The sequence below is a fragment of the Mastacembelus armatus genome, chromosome 14 (genome assembly GCF_900324485.2).
Source record: "Mastacembelus armatus chromosome 14, fMasArm1.2, whole genome shotgun sequence".
NCBI classification, from domain to species: domain Eukaryota; kingdom Metazoa; phylum Chordata; class Actinopteri; order Synbranchiformes; family Mastacembelidae; genus Mastacembelus; species Mastacembelus armatus.
Window position 1 is genome coordinate 16,708,027 of NC_046646.1, and position 16,999 is coordinate 16,725,025.

General features: G+C 39.4%; 1 protein-coding gene across 2 annotated transcripts; it reads left to right on the top strand.

The window, feature by feature from the left end:
- Positions 1-8,194: 8,194 nt before the first annotated feature.
- sertm1 (serine rich and transmembrane domain containing 1) lies at positions 8,195-16,720 on the top strand. 2 transcript variants are annotated; one of them, XM_026328679.1, is made up of 3 exons: positions 8,211-8,287; positions 14,510-14,622; positions 15,366-16,720. In XM_026328679.1, the coding sequence occupies exon 3, from the start codon at positions 15,379-15,381 to the stop codon at positions 15,718-15,720; it is 342 nt and encodes a 113-aa protein (XP_026184464.1). In that variant the 5' UTR covers positions 8,211-8,287; positions 14,510-14,622; positions 15,366-15,378; the 3' UTR covers positions 15,721-16,720. The 2 variants fall into 2 exon arrangements, with proteins under 2 accessions (XP_026184463.1, XP_026184464.1); XM_026328678.1 differs by lacking the exon at positions 14,510-14,622 and having other exon boundaries at positions 8,195-8,287.
- Positions 16,721-16,999: the final 279 nt, after the last annotated feature.

Genomic DNA, 16,999 nt, shown 5'->3' on the forward strand with positions numbered 1-16,999 from the left:
ATAATTAGTAAAATCTCATGAATCACACACACACGCACACACACGTAAAGAAAACAAGCCTGCAAACTAAAAGTGCATAGCTTCACTATGGCATCACAAAACATAAACAATTGTTCCTGGTCAGCTTCAAATGTGACACAGGTTTCCATCTGGTTCTCACTGCAGACTCAGGATCAGAATAGTTAACATCTTACCGTTACTCGGCCAGAAACCTGTGTATTCCACTAACGACCTAAGAGGAGTAATTACAACTAACTTTTTTAACAGTTTCTAATCTGGAGGCAAACAGCGACCTCTCGCTAAAGCCCTGGGTGTGCGATGCTTGCCCAGCGATTTTCTGCAGGGTGTCGCCTTGTTAACCGATCAGCTGTTTCTTCGTCCAATCACGTACCGGGGCGGAACACTTGACAGCCTACGTCATACATCCCCCCCTCCCCCACTGCATTTTACCTGACGTCCCCTTTAAGAATTACATCAAGCTTTATTTGAAGTGTCAGTATGAATTAATCCCTACCATATTTTTTAATTCTATTAATGGTCTTATTGTGATTATAGAACTAATGTTTACAAGACCCCCTTAGGGATTTCATTTAATTAAAATTGAACCTAAAACTTTAATACTCAGATTTTTAACTGGAACAATGGATCGTCTTTTTAAAATAAATATAGTCTAAATTTTATAAATTAGAATTTATTCAAAAACAAACAAACTAACTTACTAACTTTAACTGCAAAATGTATGCAACACTTTTGTTTTTGCCCCCATTTTTCGTGAGCTGAACTCAGACTTTTTCCATGTACACAAAAGGCCTATTTCCCTCAAATATTGTTCACAAATCTGTGTTAGTGAGCACTTCTCCTTTTCCAAGATAATCCATCCACCTCACAGGTGTGGCATATCAGGATGCTGATTAGACAACATGATTATTGCACAGGTGTGTCTTAGGCTGGCCACAATAAAAGAGAAAAAGGCCTTTTGTGTACATAGAAAAAGTCTTAGAGCTGTGAGTTCAGCTCATGAAAAATGGGGGCAGGTAACATGGCTTTTCTGGGGGTAATAAATGTAAAAACGCTTGATCCGAAATATGGACAGTAAAAATGGATCTTATGGTCTTGTCAGTCTCTGGACTTCAAAATACTATGAGCAGCTAATTTTACACAGCTACCTACACAGAGAAACGAATCATTTCTGTTAATAACCTCAGCGCTAGAAACACATCACCTCTAGTTCTCATCAAAATGTCTCACACCTCCTAGTGGCAAAACAGCTTGTTTTAGCAGAGTGCTACAGTATGTATTTATACATGTCCTGTCTGTCTCACAAATCTAGAGCAGTCACTGTTTCCCTCGTTCCATCACTGGGAGCTGCTCCAAGATTTGTATCCGAGATTTGTACTTGATGCCAGTAACAAAGCAGTGCTGTCGTGATCAACATAGATTTTACTGTGATTTATTCATGCTCACAAATCTCTTGACTGCAGTTCCTCCTTTTCTTTTTTTAAACACACAAATGGTGTGTGTCCTCACAACCTATGGACCTGCTCACACATTTTTTTTAGTCCTCCAGCTAAGGTGTGACACCTATTTTAATAGACAATATATTGCAAAACTAGTCCATCATTAGTTAAAATAAATATCAAGAGAAAGAAAGGTTTTACCTATACAGTCATCATACAACACTGGATTGTATAATCAAAAAACAGTTGTAAATTGCTGCACTAAGGTGCTTTAAAAAAAAACCTACAGTCCACTAAAAACAATGTAAATTGGTAAGAAACTCACAAAACGATAATAACCAATTAATGCAAATGATAAAAAGTTAAATAAGTAAATAATAAGTTAAAGTTAAAAAAGATCTATTCTGCGAGTGAACACTAACCTGTAAACAGCTTGCAAGTGTTTCCATTGTCCATCAGATGGCAGGATTTCTCTTCACTGATGATTGAACATCCTGATGAGTTTCATTTGTATTCAATTCAAGAAGACTTTTGACATATGTTTGACACACACATTTTAGAGCCTGTCAGGATATGTAACCAGATGCAGTCTAATTATGAGGGTACAAGCCTAAGACGTAACATATCAGTAATATGTTTGAAAAAAAATATATGACTGACCCTAAGATATTTTGGCCATGTTTTAAGTAATTTCACAAATCACATGAACATTTTTCAGCTAAACTCCTGTTATGTTAGTTGTTATTTAGTCGCAGCAAGAACTAGAGGAGGTATATGAAACAGGCAGGTATGGGATCTTGAGAGGACCCAGTCTAACCTGCAGTCCTGTCATGTTGCTGCTGCTGCTGAGGATGAGCAGCTCCAGTAAAGCAAGAGGATTAAGGTTTCCAATTTGCAACCTTTTGGTCACAAGGCCTCATACTGAACCTTCTGCCAACCACCATTCCTAATACTTTCCTGACTTTTGTATTTGATGGAGGGCTCCTTCACTCTTTTTTGCATGGACTGTTTTAGTATATTTTCATATTTACTCTCCTCCTTCAAACAAAGTCTCTTTGTCTTCCTCTGTCTTTTAATTCATCTTCCCCATTTCCATTCAGTTACTAAGCAGACAAAGATTGCTTATGACAGTTAGCATTGGGCTGGTGCCATTTCATTAGTGTGATGTATTGCTGGTGACAGGCGTGGGCTAGATGGGCTGTTGATTTGACTGTCACCTCTAAGATACTGTGCCATCCTAGAGAGTCTCCCAGCTGAGCATGGCCACATCTTCCATCCATCCATCCATTATCTATACTAGCTTACTCCTTAAACAGGGTCACGGGGATCTGCTGGAGCCTATCCCAGCTCTCTTTTGGGTGAAAGACAGGGGTACACCCTGGCCAGGTCACCAGTCCATCACAGGGCCACATAGAGACAAACAACCACACACTCACATTCACTCCTATGGGCAATTTAGAGTCACCAATCAACCTGATATGCATGTTTTTGGACTGTGGGAGGAAACCGGAGTGCCCAGAGTAAACTCACGCAAGCACAGGGAGAACATGCAAACTCCACACAAAAAGGCCGGGTTGCAAACCCAGGACCTTCTTGCTGTGAGGCAACAGTGCTAACCACTCATCCTCTGTGCTGCCCTGGCCACGTCTTATGTCTCAAAAAAACCCTCATCAAGTGATGTTATACTTGTTGGGAGGGATCATAGCTGAGACTGTCTCAGATACTCAGCACAAAAAAAAAAAAAAGTTCTGCCAGTGTTAATTCAGAAAAACAAAAAAAGGTGAAATAGGCAACTAACCTGGAGGATAAAGAGAAAGAGGCAACCAAACCCTCTGAGTTTATTCATGCTGAAGTAGCGTTTACCCATCACATTCGGTACGGAGATAAGCAGCTTAACTGATCAAGATTGGATCTGAATTTAAGATTCATAGACAAACAAGCATTTGAAGTTGTGCTATTTTATAACATCTGGTTACTGATACTACAGTGTGATGCCCTCCGTCATATGACTATTTTAAGTGTATTTAATTTTCCCCACAATCCTCCACTCTCTATCACTCCACTTACATTACACCTTAAAGTCAGTGTGAGTAATCACCCAGCTAGGTTAATAAAACACTGGGGAAATGAATCAAGACAGCTCACAGTTTACACACACCATCATGATACAATCTGATTACTGGCTGGCTGCAACTAAAATCAGGAGTCTACTGTATGATTATTCGTTCTTCACGTGTCCACAGGCTAGACAAAATAATGCATGCACCCTAAGAAAAAGGACTTGAACTGGAAACACAACTACATAGACAGGTCATGTTGAGTTTAAAGGCAATTAAGAGCATTAATTAGCTCTGAATGAGGGCTGTCTGCCCTTCAGAACTTAAATATTAAAAGGTATATGGGACAACTAACAGTACCAACTCATCAGGGACAAACTGCACTGGTGTCAGTCAAGAAAAATGCTAAAATACAGAACTAATAAACATCAAAATGCTGTCAAATATTAGATGTTCAAAATAATCCTTTCTGAAGGTCACGCAGTGATGCTTTATGTACTGATCTTCAGATGGATCAAATGTTTTTTGTTTTTTTGAGCAATATGATGTGAAACATTGGCACCAATCTTTTTCTTTAATCACCGTAATGAGCCAGGGGCATGAAAACAAAATCAGCTCTGAGAGCCGGTGTTGACTGAAACACTCTTATTGTCCATTTCTTATGATGGCAGAATAATCACGCTGCTTAAAACCAGAATGCCACAACACACAAATATACGCACAGTGTTTATCCAATCAGTAACCTGAGGGCAACACTTTATTGAATATGCAATTGTTGCAATAACGGCACAAACCTTTTATGAAAGTTTAAGGTTTTTTTCTATTAATGAGTGATTCAGAGAGGAAGCCATTGAAAGAGAGAGAGTAGAAGTCATCCATTTGATGTTCTCTAACCGAAAGGTAAAAGGACATGAAAATGATTCAGACATTGTACTGACAACATGCATTCACTATACCTTACATGACTAACTTGTTCATCAAATAGCTACTGGTCTTTCCATCCTGAGCCATAGAACGTATGAATTATGAATGTCTGAAGAGTAAGGACTTTTTTTTTTTATTTGCAATTTAAGAGTCCCAAATCTTTTGGTGCACTAAATTATTCATATATTCAAATGAGCCAGATATTTTTTTCCTTTCTTCTCCTTTTTCATGAATTTAGAGTGCACTCTTCAGAGGGATAGGGCAAAATTAACAAGAATATTAGTGCTCATGGTTTTAGTAGAATGGTGTTTTCCAAAGGCTTTAGTCCAGTTTGGGTTTCTTCAACAGACATGTTTTTTGTAGGTGGATCCTGTCATTTTTGTTTCTCTGCTTGTGGGGGATATCTTACAGTGCCGATATCACATTGTCATCTCTCTCATTGTTATTCTGGACAAGTACTCGCCTGTCAGGCTGCTGTCCTGTGAGCGTATGTGTGAGGATGTTCTCTCTGCTCCATGCCATCAGATCTGTGGAGATCATTTTGATTGGTATGACACTGCGAGGGATGAAAAACTCAGAGTAACACATATTTATTGGCTAATGTCTGCTCTCCAGAACCTTCAGAACACTGAACATCAACAAATAACTGTGCAATATCATGGAGGTGCAAAAAAAAAAACAAAATTATTACATTCTGTCTCTGAGATGATGGATACAAAGATACTTTTACCTGCAATTGGTAGAACACAAGTTAAAAACCTTTCCTGCACTCATTAGTCTTAAATTTTGCTTTTGTGAGCCTCTCAAGCTTTGAAAACCCTTTCAGATTTCTAAAGATGTAAAGCATATCTGCTGCACCCAAAATACACTGAACTTCTAACATATTTTCAACTAATATTTTGATATATTCCTGTCTCTCATTTCAGAGTTTAAAGATGCTCCCATCAGTTTAGCAGAAGTAGCTTGTCAAATCTCCAAACATACACAGACACTTTAGCCCAAAATAGTTCCCAAATGCAGCTCCCACCCCTTTTTTGCTGCATATCTTCCCCTCATTAAAATGCAGTGTAGAGACTGGTGTCCTCACAAGGGCAGCACTAGGATGGCACAGAGTCAGAACAGGCTGGAATATCAGGGAATGACACGGACTCAGTGGCCACTTCTTTGCCTTCCGGGATTAGTGACAAAAGCCAGCTGAGGCCAAAGCTCTTATCTCCATCCTTCAGTCCTCTCTCACATACACACACATACATAAACACACAACACAAAAGCACATAATACTTGAGTTTTCACACAGACAAGCCTTAATTTGCTTTGCCAAACCTATCCTCTTTTTAGAAAAAGAAAAAAAAAAAAACAACAACAAAAAAAAGGTATTATGTGTATAATGACTCCCTGTCATTGGTTTAAAAAAAAAAGGTCTTGCAGAGTGTGATTAGTATATTGGAGGTTAGGGGAAATAATTATTAGAATAGTTAAATGTGATGTTCATTTCCTCTGGCCCTGGTTTCTTTCTCAACACCAAGAACATTGTCAGCATTGAAAGTGCCAGCAGGATCATTCAATTATTTATCAACATTTTCTTTTTTTCGGTTGGTTCAGATTAAGAACATATTCACAAATGGATGCTCGTCAGATGAATCCCAGAACTCTTCACATAGCTGTCAAATTTCTGTCTGAAGCACACAGAAATACCAGCCATCTAACGTTCGTAAATGTTAGATTTGGATGTGAAATAAAGTCATCTTCCTCTCATCTGCACTCTCTCAGTTCTCCAATGCTGCTATTCCCCTCTGGTTCCCATGTCAGTGGGCAGATGGCACAAGACAGAGGCAGCTGTGGAGGAGGAGGTGCCTTTTCCCCTTCACAGAGCAGAGACAGGCGTCATCTGCCACACAATTAACACCTTCATGAATACCATTAAGGTGCTAACAAGCTCCTAAATGAGATTCAGAGTCATGCACATATGTATTTCAGAGCAACAGCGTCTGAACCTTATTAAAAAGCTCTTCTTTCAAAAAGGAGCCACTGATTCATACAATCTTTTTTGCCATCAAAGTAAAGTAATGTTTTCTCAACCAGAACCATTCTCTTAAAAAAAAAAAGTATTCAATATAGATTGTGTAGCTTGTTCACACAAATGTAAGGGATGGTCCTATTATGTTCTTCTGTAGTTATAAGGTGCTGTGTCCCTTCAGTGTTGCCATCAGGCAGGAATTGTCAACACACTTTTAATACATGTTGCAAAACCTGAAAGAAGCTGTTGCTGCTGGACATGTTAATATGTCCTGTCTGCTGTTTTCTTATTAAAACTGCCCAGACAGGCAAACTTCCTCAACACCTAAATGTACAGACAGTCATTCATGGCTCTATTAACTTTCATCTAGTGCCACCATCTGGTCAGATTAGTCCTTTGCTTTGATTCATGACCAAACACCTTCAAAACAGACCCCATTTTTATCCCCTTCAACTGTTACCATGTTGGCATGCTAACACACAAAGCTAAGATGGTGAACGGGTAAACACTGCTCCTGCACAACATCAGCGTGCTAGTGACATCACGGTGAGGACATTAGCATTCAGCTTAAAGCACCACTGTGCCCAAGAGCTTGTTTAAGTGTAAAAGAAGCTGCCAGAACCACAAAAAAATTCCACCTTCATTGTATTGGTGTGGAAAAAAAAAAAAAAAACTAGATGCCTACTTTAAAATCTGTACAGATAAATTCACAACTTTAATACCTCTAAAGGTGAATGAGATAGAATAAAAGTGCCTGTCACTAAAAGTGATAAAAGTATCATTTGGGTGAACTGATCCTTTAATGTACATAAAGTACATAATTTTGAGTTATTTTCAGCATTTCGTTCACAAAATCTCTTTGAGAACATAATGATCTTTATTATATTAATTGATTATTCTTGTCCAAAAATAGGTGTTTTGGAAAAGTTAAGAGACACAGGTGCTTAAATCTTGACATACAGCAACACTGTCTAGTGGGGGATCAGACGAACAGACAGAGAGGGAAAGGAAAAGACTAAATAAAAGATGAAGATGAAGGAAAGGTTTGAGAGCAGCACTAAGAATTTGTGTTAAAGGCTCTTTGTTTCTTGTTGGGCAGTGCTTACTCATCTGCCAGTTTGGGGGCTCATCTGAACGGTTTATAGTCTGCCAGCACAATAGAAACCGGCTATTGCTCTCTGCTGGATACTGACTACTGACGTAGTTTGCTGAGAGCAGGGAGCAAGGCCACAAATGGATGAAAACCAAAATAAAGGCTTGATTGTGTGAGAGAGGATGGATATGTAATTAAAAATATTGATTTTCTCAATTTATCAAACCACTTATTTGACTGTATGCTAGCTTTTCCCCATCTGCCCATGTTTCCTAATTACTGCTGAATGAGTATAAAACATTTATACTTGTTCATGTGATCAGTACTGAAAGGTGAGAGAAAAGTAAGAAATGGAGCACATTAGAGTGAACACTGCCACCTCTTTATTCCTCTTCACCACAAAAAGAAAGAAAAGATCACTGTCATTCATTAGTTACAGTTTACCATTTACAGGCCTCGTATGTGTGCTCCCTTTTGTACATGAGTCCATTGAGAGAGAGGGTCCACATCTGACAGCGTCTACTCCAGCTGTAGTGCCTGTTTTGCGTGTCTGACTGTGTGTGTCACGCTGAATGACACAGAGAGCGAGAGGGAGGGGGAGGGAGAGCGCGGATAGGCTCATAGAAAAGATCTCAGGGGCAGCAGATCTGGTTTGCTCGGCTGAAAGACCAAACACAACGGGATGGATTTCTCCACGATGTGAACACAGGCGAGGAACAGCTCCCTCACACATAAGACGGTCTGTAACCATTCCTTTTTTGCACCAATTTCATGTATGTTACTGATGACTGGGGCTGCTTTTTTGATGAAATGTTTCAAATTTGGTTTTAGGAGGGAGACAGAGCAGAGACTGCATTAATTTGATCTGTAAGAGGGAATTCCTGCTGAATACAAAAAGGCATTATTCACCTCAAATGTACCTGTCTCCTTTCAGCTGCTGGTAACTTTATTCAGAGGTTTTTCACTGACTGCATAGCAGCAGTGAGAAAATGCACTGGCACAGCAATGGAAAGGACATACAGTAACAGGAAACTAATACTAAAATGACGGAGGACAAAAATATAAATGTTCAGAGACTTGTCAGTAGTTTTAGTTACAGAATCACATAAAAAAGGTGGTGGGAAGATTTCATATATTCAGTCATTCAGTAATTTTAAAAAATGAACAGGGCTTCCTATGTGGCAGCTGAGAAAAAGAGGGACAGATTTACTGAAGAGTGGAGCAATTGTGACCCCAAACTGAAAGAAAAAGGAAGAGGACGTTGAGAGTGTCCTTTCAAGGCAATGAGAACAAGAAGGGTTTGTTTGTGCTTAAAATGATGAATGGCCATGCATCACCACGTTCTTCATAATAAACGCAGACTAACAAATTGCTGCACACAGAGTCAATATCAAATTTATCGGCAACTGAGCTCAGAATTATCAGGAGTAATTACTAGCTATGAGAACGAGGTGTAAAAATACACTTCGCCACAGGGATAAACTAAGGCACACAGACACACACACAAATACTCAGACATCAAAGCAAAAGAGCTCATTATCAACACCGGCCAATACTTCCTGTTCATAATGATCACCATTTCTCATCTGTTAAGGTTTTAATTCATGTTACTTTTACATCTGTTTTAATAAACCTTTGGAGCACCTTTTGGATCTCATTTCAGTTATGTTGTTTGAAATCTTTACTTTCATGTCGGTAACAGTTGAGCCGTACTCGACCCCTGGTGCTGCCTCGAGTGCAATCAGGTGCCAGTTAGATTTTGTCATTCAAATGTAAAGGCAATGAATAAAAACATAAGTTTATTGTTCTGTGAACTCATTCAAATTCATTTTTTTCTAAATTTGGAGATGTGTCCATCATTTAATGGCTTGCATTACTTGTATTTATAAAAGTACACAGTCTTTTAAAGGAACATCTTTTTAAAGTAAACACTGAAACAATCTAACCTGGAGAGAAATTGATGGTGGGAAAATAGTTGAGACCTTTTGACTGAAACACATCACTTTCTTCGGCTTTCATCACGCTCTGCGTGGGTTATCTGTGGTATATAGGGCTGATTTCTAATTTATGTGGTTGAGCCGCGGGTCTGTTTTCAGCTGATCAGGCTCATAATATGAGGAACTTAACATGTTTAAAATTCACGCTACTCCTCTCTCCTGGCAATCTGTTGTTTGATTTGAAGCTGTGTATACATGGGTGTGTGTGTGCTTGTTTTTCCTAGACTGTGGAGACTGAAAGCACTGCATTTTAAAAGAGACAAATTGTTTTAAAGTTAGGGTTAAGGTTAAGGATAGTGTTAGGCCGGTAGTGGTTACGGGTAAGATTATGGCAAGTCTCCAGGAAATGAATGAAAGTCAATGTAATGATGCTGAGCGAAATGGAAATTTGTGTGTATGTATGCATGTATGTCTGTAAAAATCTGCTTTTTACACATATGTCTGTGCATGTTGAAAGAGTATCCCTGGTACCTCTGCTATTGGCTCAGCTCGTCTTTGTTTGTTCAGGAATGTGGTACGAATACTGATGAGAAAGTATGCACGCGCACACACACACACGGCTCAAATGTCATGACATTTTGCCACACATGGATCTTGTCCATTATTCATGAAGCAAAGAGCTTATACCAGAACAGACAACAGAAGGTGTCTCTGTTGGGAAGTTTGGATTTTAGTAAATATTTGCTAATGCTGCATGGATGGACTGTAAAAATTCCAGTAATGTCCAAGGATATTTTCTGCCTCAAGGTTGCACAAGACTTAATTAGAAACACTAGACAGTGCGTTGGTTTATGTTATTTATGGCCCTTAAAGGACAACCCTTTGTGAATACAAAAAAAGCCTTAGGCAAAAGTTCTATGTTTTCTAAGAATATAAACTAGACTCATATGAATCTTTAAAAGCAACAAAATGATATAATAAAAGAGGACTCCAAGAGCACATATTTATGCAGCCAGGACATAATAAACTAATTATGAGAATATTCATAGAGCAGTGATAGTGAGGATTGTAAGGCTATGATGACAAAATGAAGGCGGAAATGAGGGCGAGGAACAGATTGAGAAAGTGGAGCACTGGGAGATACGCACCACAATGTCTCAGGAGGAGATTGGCTGAAGATATTCTACCAACAGAGTTTTATCAGGACAAGAGGAAGCTTTGGGAGTCAAAGCTCATTGTCAACAGATACAGTCTGGTGCTCAGAACATGTGCTTGCACCAAGACTGAACAAGCAAAGCTAGAAAAGAGAGAAGAAAGCTATGAAACTTATGAAGAGAAATTTGCTCAAGGCAGCCTAGTTTGAAGAGTGTGAAGCAGAGATAGCCAAGGCTATTGAGAATATATTAAAAGCTCTTGACGTAGCTGGGAGGGCAATGGTGACAGAGTGAAAAGGCAGAGATCTACTGCAAGAACCCATTGATGATGTCCGGGCTGGGAAACATGGGAGGACTTCAAAGCAGAACAGCCTTAACATTCCTGAGCTTTAAAGGGCCCCTGAGTGGGAAGGTTGTTAAAAAAGGACATGGATGGAAGTCAAACAACCTTCAGTTCTAGTGATGTTTGATCTTGACAAATCTCCTGAAACTAGTGAGGTCACTGCCCTTGCCTCTCACACAAGCAGCTACAGCCAGCTTCTATTTTCCTGGACCAGCAGTCGGAGAAGCCATTCATGTTTTCAAAATACCAAATCTCTTCAGAGTAACACAGAAGAGCAGTGAGGATAGCACATAGCCACTGTACATGGTGTCTATTCAACCCTGACAACTATATTATCTGCTGATGTTTAAAAGAAATTGGAGGCCCTTAGAGCCATTTTCGTTACATGCATGCATTTTTTTAAAAGGAATTCAAAAACACCTAATATGTAATAAGTAGTAATCATTTCTAATGCTACAAACTGGGCTTGACATGTTTATGTTGATAAGCAGTTCTCATCAAGCAGCTAAAACACATGTTTTTTGAGCTGTTCAAGAGGATGCAAGGTCTCAAAGAACTAAAACAGCAACTTCAGCAACAGCTAAAGTTAAGCCAGGCTTTTGTTACACAGACTCAAGAACAAATAAGATTACAGCTCAGTGGGGGAGTGATAAAAAAGGAGGCACAGACTCAGAAGAGAACACTATTAGCTAAATGCTGGCACAGCTGACCAAAGAACTGGATGAAGACTAAATTGAGCGAGAAACAGCAAACAGCAGCCAGAAAATGACATCTTGAGGAGGAGTCAAACAAAGATCATTTAAAGGGGACTCACTCAAATTCTTATTTTTGCTGACCTTCAGGGGTTTCACCTCTCACCTAACTGCACTAATGTAGACGTGTACTCCAGGGAATGTCAGTACCCCGAGTGTGATGCTGAATGTGCTCAGGGGTGAATCAGACCTGAAACTTTAAACAAGAGAGAGGGTAGTCAAACACAGTTTTTGTATTTTTTTAAAAGTTACACTTTAAGATGAAGCAAATAAGAGAGCGGACATGTGTCAGAGTTGCTTGGAAGGAAATACATAGAGAAGATTCCTGACCATTTAGAGAAGAATAAACTACACAGATCCAACACGTCATTCTGCCTAATTCATGAAAAATATCAAAACATTTAATATTATTCCTCAGGATTTATCACTGTCCCAAGCCCATTAACCCTTTGTGTTCTCTGTAGTACGCTTACTGCTACTGCTAAAGAAAATAACTACTGGTATTTAATTTATGTAGGCGGGAGTATGTGTGCGCACATGTATGTCTGACCTCTTCAGCCTCAGCGGGCCTGCATGGCCTGCCCTCTTAAAGTAGATCAGCTTGAAAAAGAACTGAACATACCTTGTTGCCTGGATACAAAAAGCATCATTAGGCACAATTATCAGCCACTTCGGCTCACAATGAACAAGCTTCGTCACAGATTTCAAAACATCATTAATCACAGGAACATATACAGAGCAGGTAAGAGTAGGAGGGAAAGACAGGAGAAGGACACTGGACAGAATTAGAAGAGCACAATAAATTAAGGCAGAGATATGTACAAGGAGCTAGAAGGGGGGAGTTCAATGTAACATTCCTGACACATTTTGAGCTAAAAGTACATGAGCAATTTGAAACAAAAAAAAAAAAAAAAAAATCACTTTACTGAACAAAAGCTATGATGTCAGTGACAACACAGAACATAAAAAAGATAAATTGCCATCAGGCAGCAGCGGGAGGGAAGGGTATTGTCTGTGCTGAGCTACCATCAATACTTCAACTCTGAAAAGTTGCAGGAGAGTAGGAGGCCACAGAAGTTAACAAAAGTGGCAGGACAGTTTTTCATTCCACTGGTAAGACCACTGGGAGTACTTGATAAAGAAAACAGAGCTGAGGCAAGAGACCATGCAATCACAGACAGAGAATACGGCCTTACTCATTATGCTGCGTATCTCCCTGAAGGTACAGTGGGCTAAATTAAAGAGAACAGAGATCTTGTCAACTTTACCATCCAGACAGAGAGAAGCAGAGAGAAGGCAAAGAGAATAAAAGGGAGCAAATAAAAAGAACAGAAAGGAGTTTGGGAACAGAGTTGCTGACTTTACTTCAAAAGTGATGTAACTAAGTAGAGGAATATGAAACGTTTTGTTATGCCCGTCTAAAACCATTGTTCTTGAATTTAACACACCATATACACCATAAAATGAAAAAAAAAACTATAAAATGACATCAAAGAAAATAAAGTTTTACCAAATGTCAATTAACACGTTGCTACAGTTTTCAACAAATATCCCTGTCGTGCAAGAAAACTTAAATTAACAGTATTATTACCGACCTAAACAATAACCTAAAGTGTGTACAAAAGTTTACACTGTATTTTCACACAATAACCCCACTGTAGTACACCCAGAAACACTGTTTATTGTCGGATATTACAAGTTACAAAACGCAGGCTAACTAGCTAAACTTTTAAAAGTGCTGCTATGTATGTAGTGAGTTTTGTGGTGGTCAAAACCTAACCCTTGTTTTAACTTATATTTTTTTACAGTTTGGCAAATTATGTACGCCGAATTTACCACTAGCTGTTCCTGAACACCACCGTATGTAACACCAAGTGTCAATGACTCACTTTGATACTGGAGAAAACCTAAAAACCTAATTATTCTCAGGCAGGTTCTGCACACACTAGGGATGTCGTTCTTTAACCATTTGTTGAGGTTTATTGGCAACGAATATCGGATATAACGACACCCTCGTAAAGTGACAGAATCGGGAAATACGTGTATCATGTCTATGTTCAGACTCCAGTTTTAACACAAATTGTCGTAATCTGGCGTTTGTAGTTTTAAAGTTGCCTACCTTGATGGCCTCCACAAGATGTTCATCACTGCCACTGTTACAGTTGGCCCGGACAACAATAACTTATTGTCTGTTATTTCAATACCACCTTGCATTGTATCTGTCACTTTCACAGTTTTTATTTACCTTATAAATGCATTACACTAGCCTGGATTATTTTAGCTAGGTAAAAAACTGCAAAAACTAACTAGCTCAAATTTTTACAGCGCGCCCAAAAAACCGTCCAATCTCGCGATATCAAATAACCCCTCCCTCTTATACTTTTTTACTTTTATTGAATTTAATTCAATTTTTTGTTCATAGACATACATAGTAAACAGTCACTGGCACAGCGGATAAAAAAGCCAATTTCCAGATTTTTGTTTTCTAAACCTAAACTTCACTCTGTACAGTTCTGCTTTTCACAATGTCACAATGAAAATAGTTTCCTCCACTCTGAATGTAACACAAGTGGCCATGCACACATATGCTGTATGGTGAAATACATAACCATGAGGGGGAGAGGAAGAAGGGGAGAGCTGTCAGATAAGACAGGAATGAGAGAGAAATGAACACACACTACTGGGTGATGAAAAGAGTGTGTGCTGACCTCTTGCTTTCATTTTGGTCATGGTCAATTATTCTGCTCTTTGAAGTGTCTTTTTGCTTTGTCATAGATCAAGTCAAGACACAACCCAAATACAAAAGAGCCTCTTTCCTTCTGTGGCTCACCAAAGCAAAGATTGTGAACATTTCTACATCACAATGCTCAGGCACATCTTCTAGTCAGGTTGGTGCCATGCAATAATTTGCAGTGGAACACTATTAGCAGCATTAACATAGAGTGGAGGAGGGCTGGCTCTCGGCTGTCTTTATGAAAGCTGATTATGTGGAGTTTAATTTCATCAGATAAGGATGCCTTCATTTAGGAGCAGACACAGCTCCTGGCAATGAACCTGACAAGGATTCAGTGAGACAAGCACTCCCCCTGCTGTTACTATGCTTTACAGTCTGGTCAGTATAGTTAGTTACTTATATAGTTATTTATGTATAATGTAAAATCACCTCAGCCCCAAAACCAGCTAAGGCAATGTCATAAAAGAGTTTTCTGTTAACTGTTCTGTTTCTGTTTTCTGTTTTGGGTGTGTGAGTCAATTTGGGGGTTCATAATGACCTTAGCTTCCCACTGGGTGTGAAAAAATGGCAAAATCAATAACTATTATTTGCAATTGTCATTTCATAGAAGCATGTTCTGAATCTGGGCTCTTGTAGTAAACTGCTGGCCTTGACTCAGACCTGGAGAAGTGCTCTCTGTCTTTCTTTTAGTATCAGCCAAAGTTTTTTTGAAGTTTCCTATGAATATATTTGAAAGCTGTGTCAGCAAGCACCTGCTGCAGTGAACTGTCCTGGCAGCTCCACTGGGCAAAAGACAAATTTGTCCTGCTGGTCATTTAAATAATAAATGCAGAAGTGTGTTTCTGTTGTTTTACAATAAATCTCACTCTTTTTTTTTCCTCCTGGAAATCAATGCAGAACGTCAGCCAGGATGTCAGGGATGGATGTCCCGTTGGTGGACCACAATGAGACTGGAATCTCTCCAATAGACAATGGAACCTTCCTCCGTTTCTCCCCAACCTCTGCCTCTACGTCTGCAGCTGCCTCATCACCAGGACGTCCTGGCAACGTTTATGTTTATGTGTGGCTTTTCCTCGGCCTGCTGGTGTTCCTGTTGACGCTGCTCATCATCTCCCTCCACAGGCTGAAGAACATCATCTCCTCCTCCTCCTCTGTCCCAGACTGCAGCAGTGAGGGAGGGAGCTCCTTCACCAACATGGAAATCTGTAGCATCTCATCTCAGAGGTCCACCATCTCTTCGTTGTCCACCTGAGGGAGATGGGTGGGATGACACACGCACACATATGGTCATGTGTGTTTACTCTAGCATGCATGCTTACATGCAAATAACAAGCAAGCATGCACATAGGCCCAGCCCCACATCACTGTGACATATTAACATACACCACCAGCCAGGAAGGAACTGACAGCGGGACTTTACACTTCATGCATGCATATTCTGTTCCAGGTGATCCAGTGGGTCAGGTGGCACAGGGGATGTATAGCTCACATTGTGAGAAAAGGGTATTAAGGGGTGACTGAACACTTCTGAGACACATTTCAGCAGACAACTGACAAATGAACCTGTGAAACTGCCTTCCATCTGCAGGAAAAAGCATACTGACGAACTATTATCCTCCTTCCTCCTTTTTTGTAAAAGTAATTTCTTGTACTGTACTTGTCATATTTACTGTAGAGCAAATAAGATTGTTTCGAAGTGAAGCTTTGTACAGCATGTTCCACAATGTCTCTAGACTACACTGCAAAATCTGCATTAAATAAGAATAAAGTCCATTATCTTGTACAGAAATGTATACTGGTGTCTTAGATGTTCAGGATGATTTTAGCATGCTGTAACTCATTTTTTTAAAACCATAACAAAGGCTATAATACGTTGAAAAATGCCAAACTAGTTCATGATCCCCCAGGTTGTGTGGCAAGAAGGTTGCACGGAGGAGATGATAGACATGGTGGTGTGGATGTGAAAGAGAGAAAGAAATGAAGGTGGTAGACTTTCGACAGACAGAAAGCCTCTGACTGCAGCTCAAGAACCCAGGTCAAAACTGTCACAAACTACAAGATGAAATTCTGGTTGTGAAAGACAGGCCTACCACCGGAACGGATTACCCTCTCTTGCCTGTCAGCTCAAACGAGAACGAGAGCACTGTGCAGCTGTCAGCGTCATGTGTATTCCAGAGTTAAGCTACAGAAATGGTTGTTTCTGCACAAAACATGTACTTTTGTTTTAATAATGTGAGATGCAGTTTCTATGACACGGCAACAAAAATTATTTAAAGATTGGTTCATACATCTTTGTTTTTTTTTGTTTTTTTTAATCAAATTCAATGGCAACCAACACTGTAAGCTCAGAAAGTAGTGATGATTGTCAAAAACTAGGAGTTGGTCATCACTGTCCTCACATATTATATCAAATCCCAACTATACTGTTCAGAAAAATAAAGGCACACAATTAAAAAACGCTTCATGCCAGTTAGGAGGTTATTGTGTTCTTTTGGTTTAAGAGAAAATCAAGGTTTAAAACAGCTGTTAAA

Coding starts and splice junctions, on each gene's coding strand:
- sertm1 (XM_026328678.1), top strand. CDS start 15,379: ATGTCAGGGATGGATGTCCCGTTGGTGGACCACAATGAGACTGGAATC.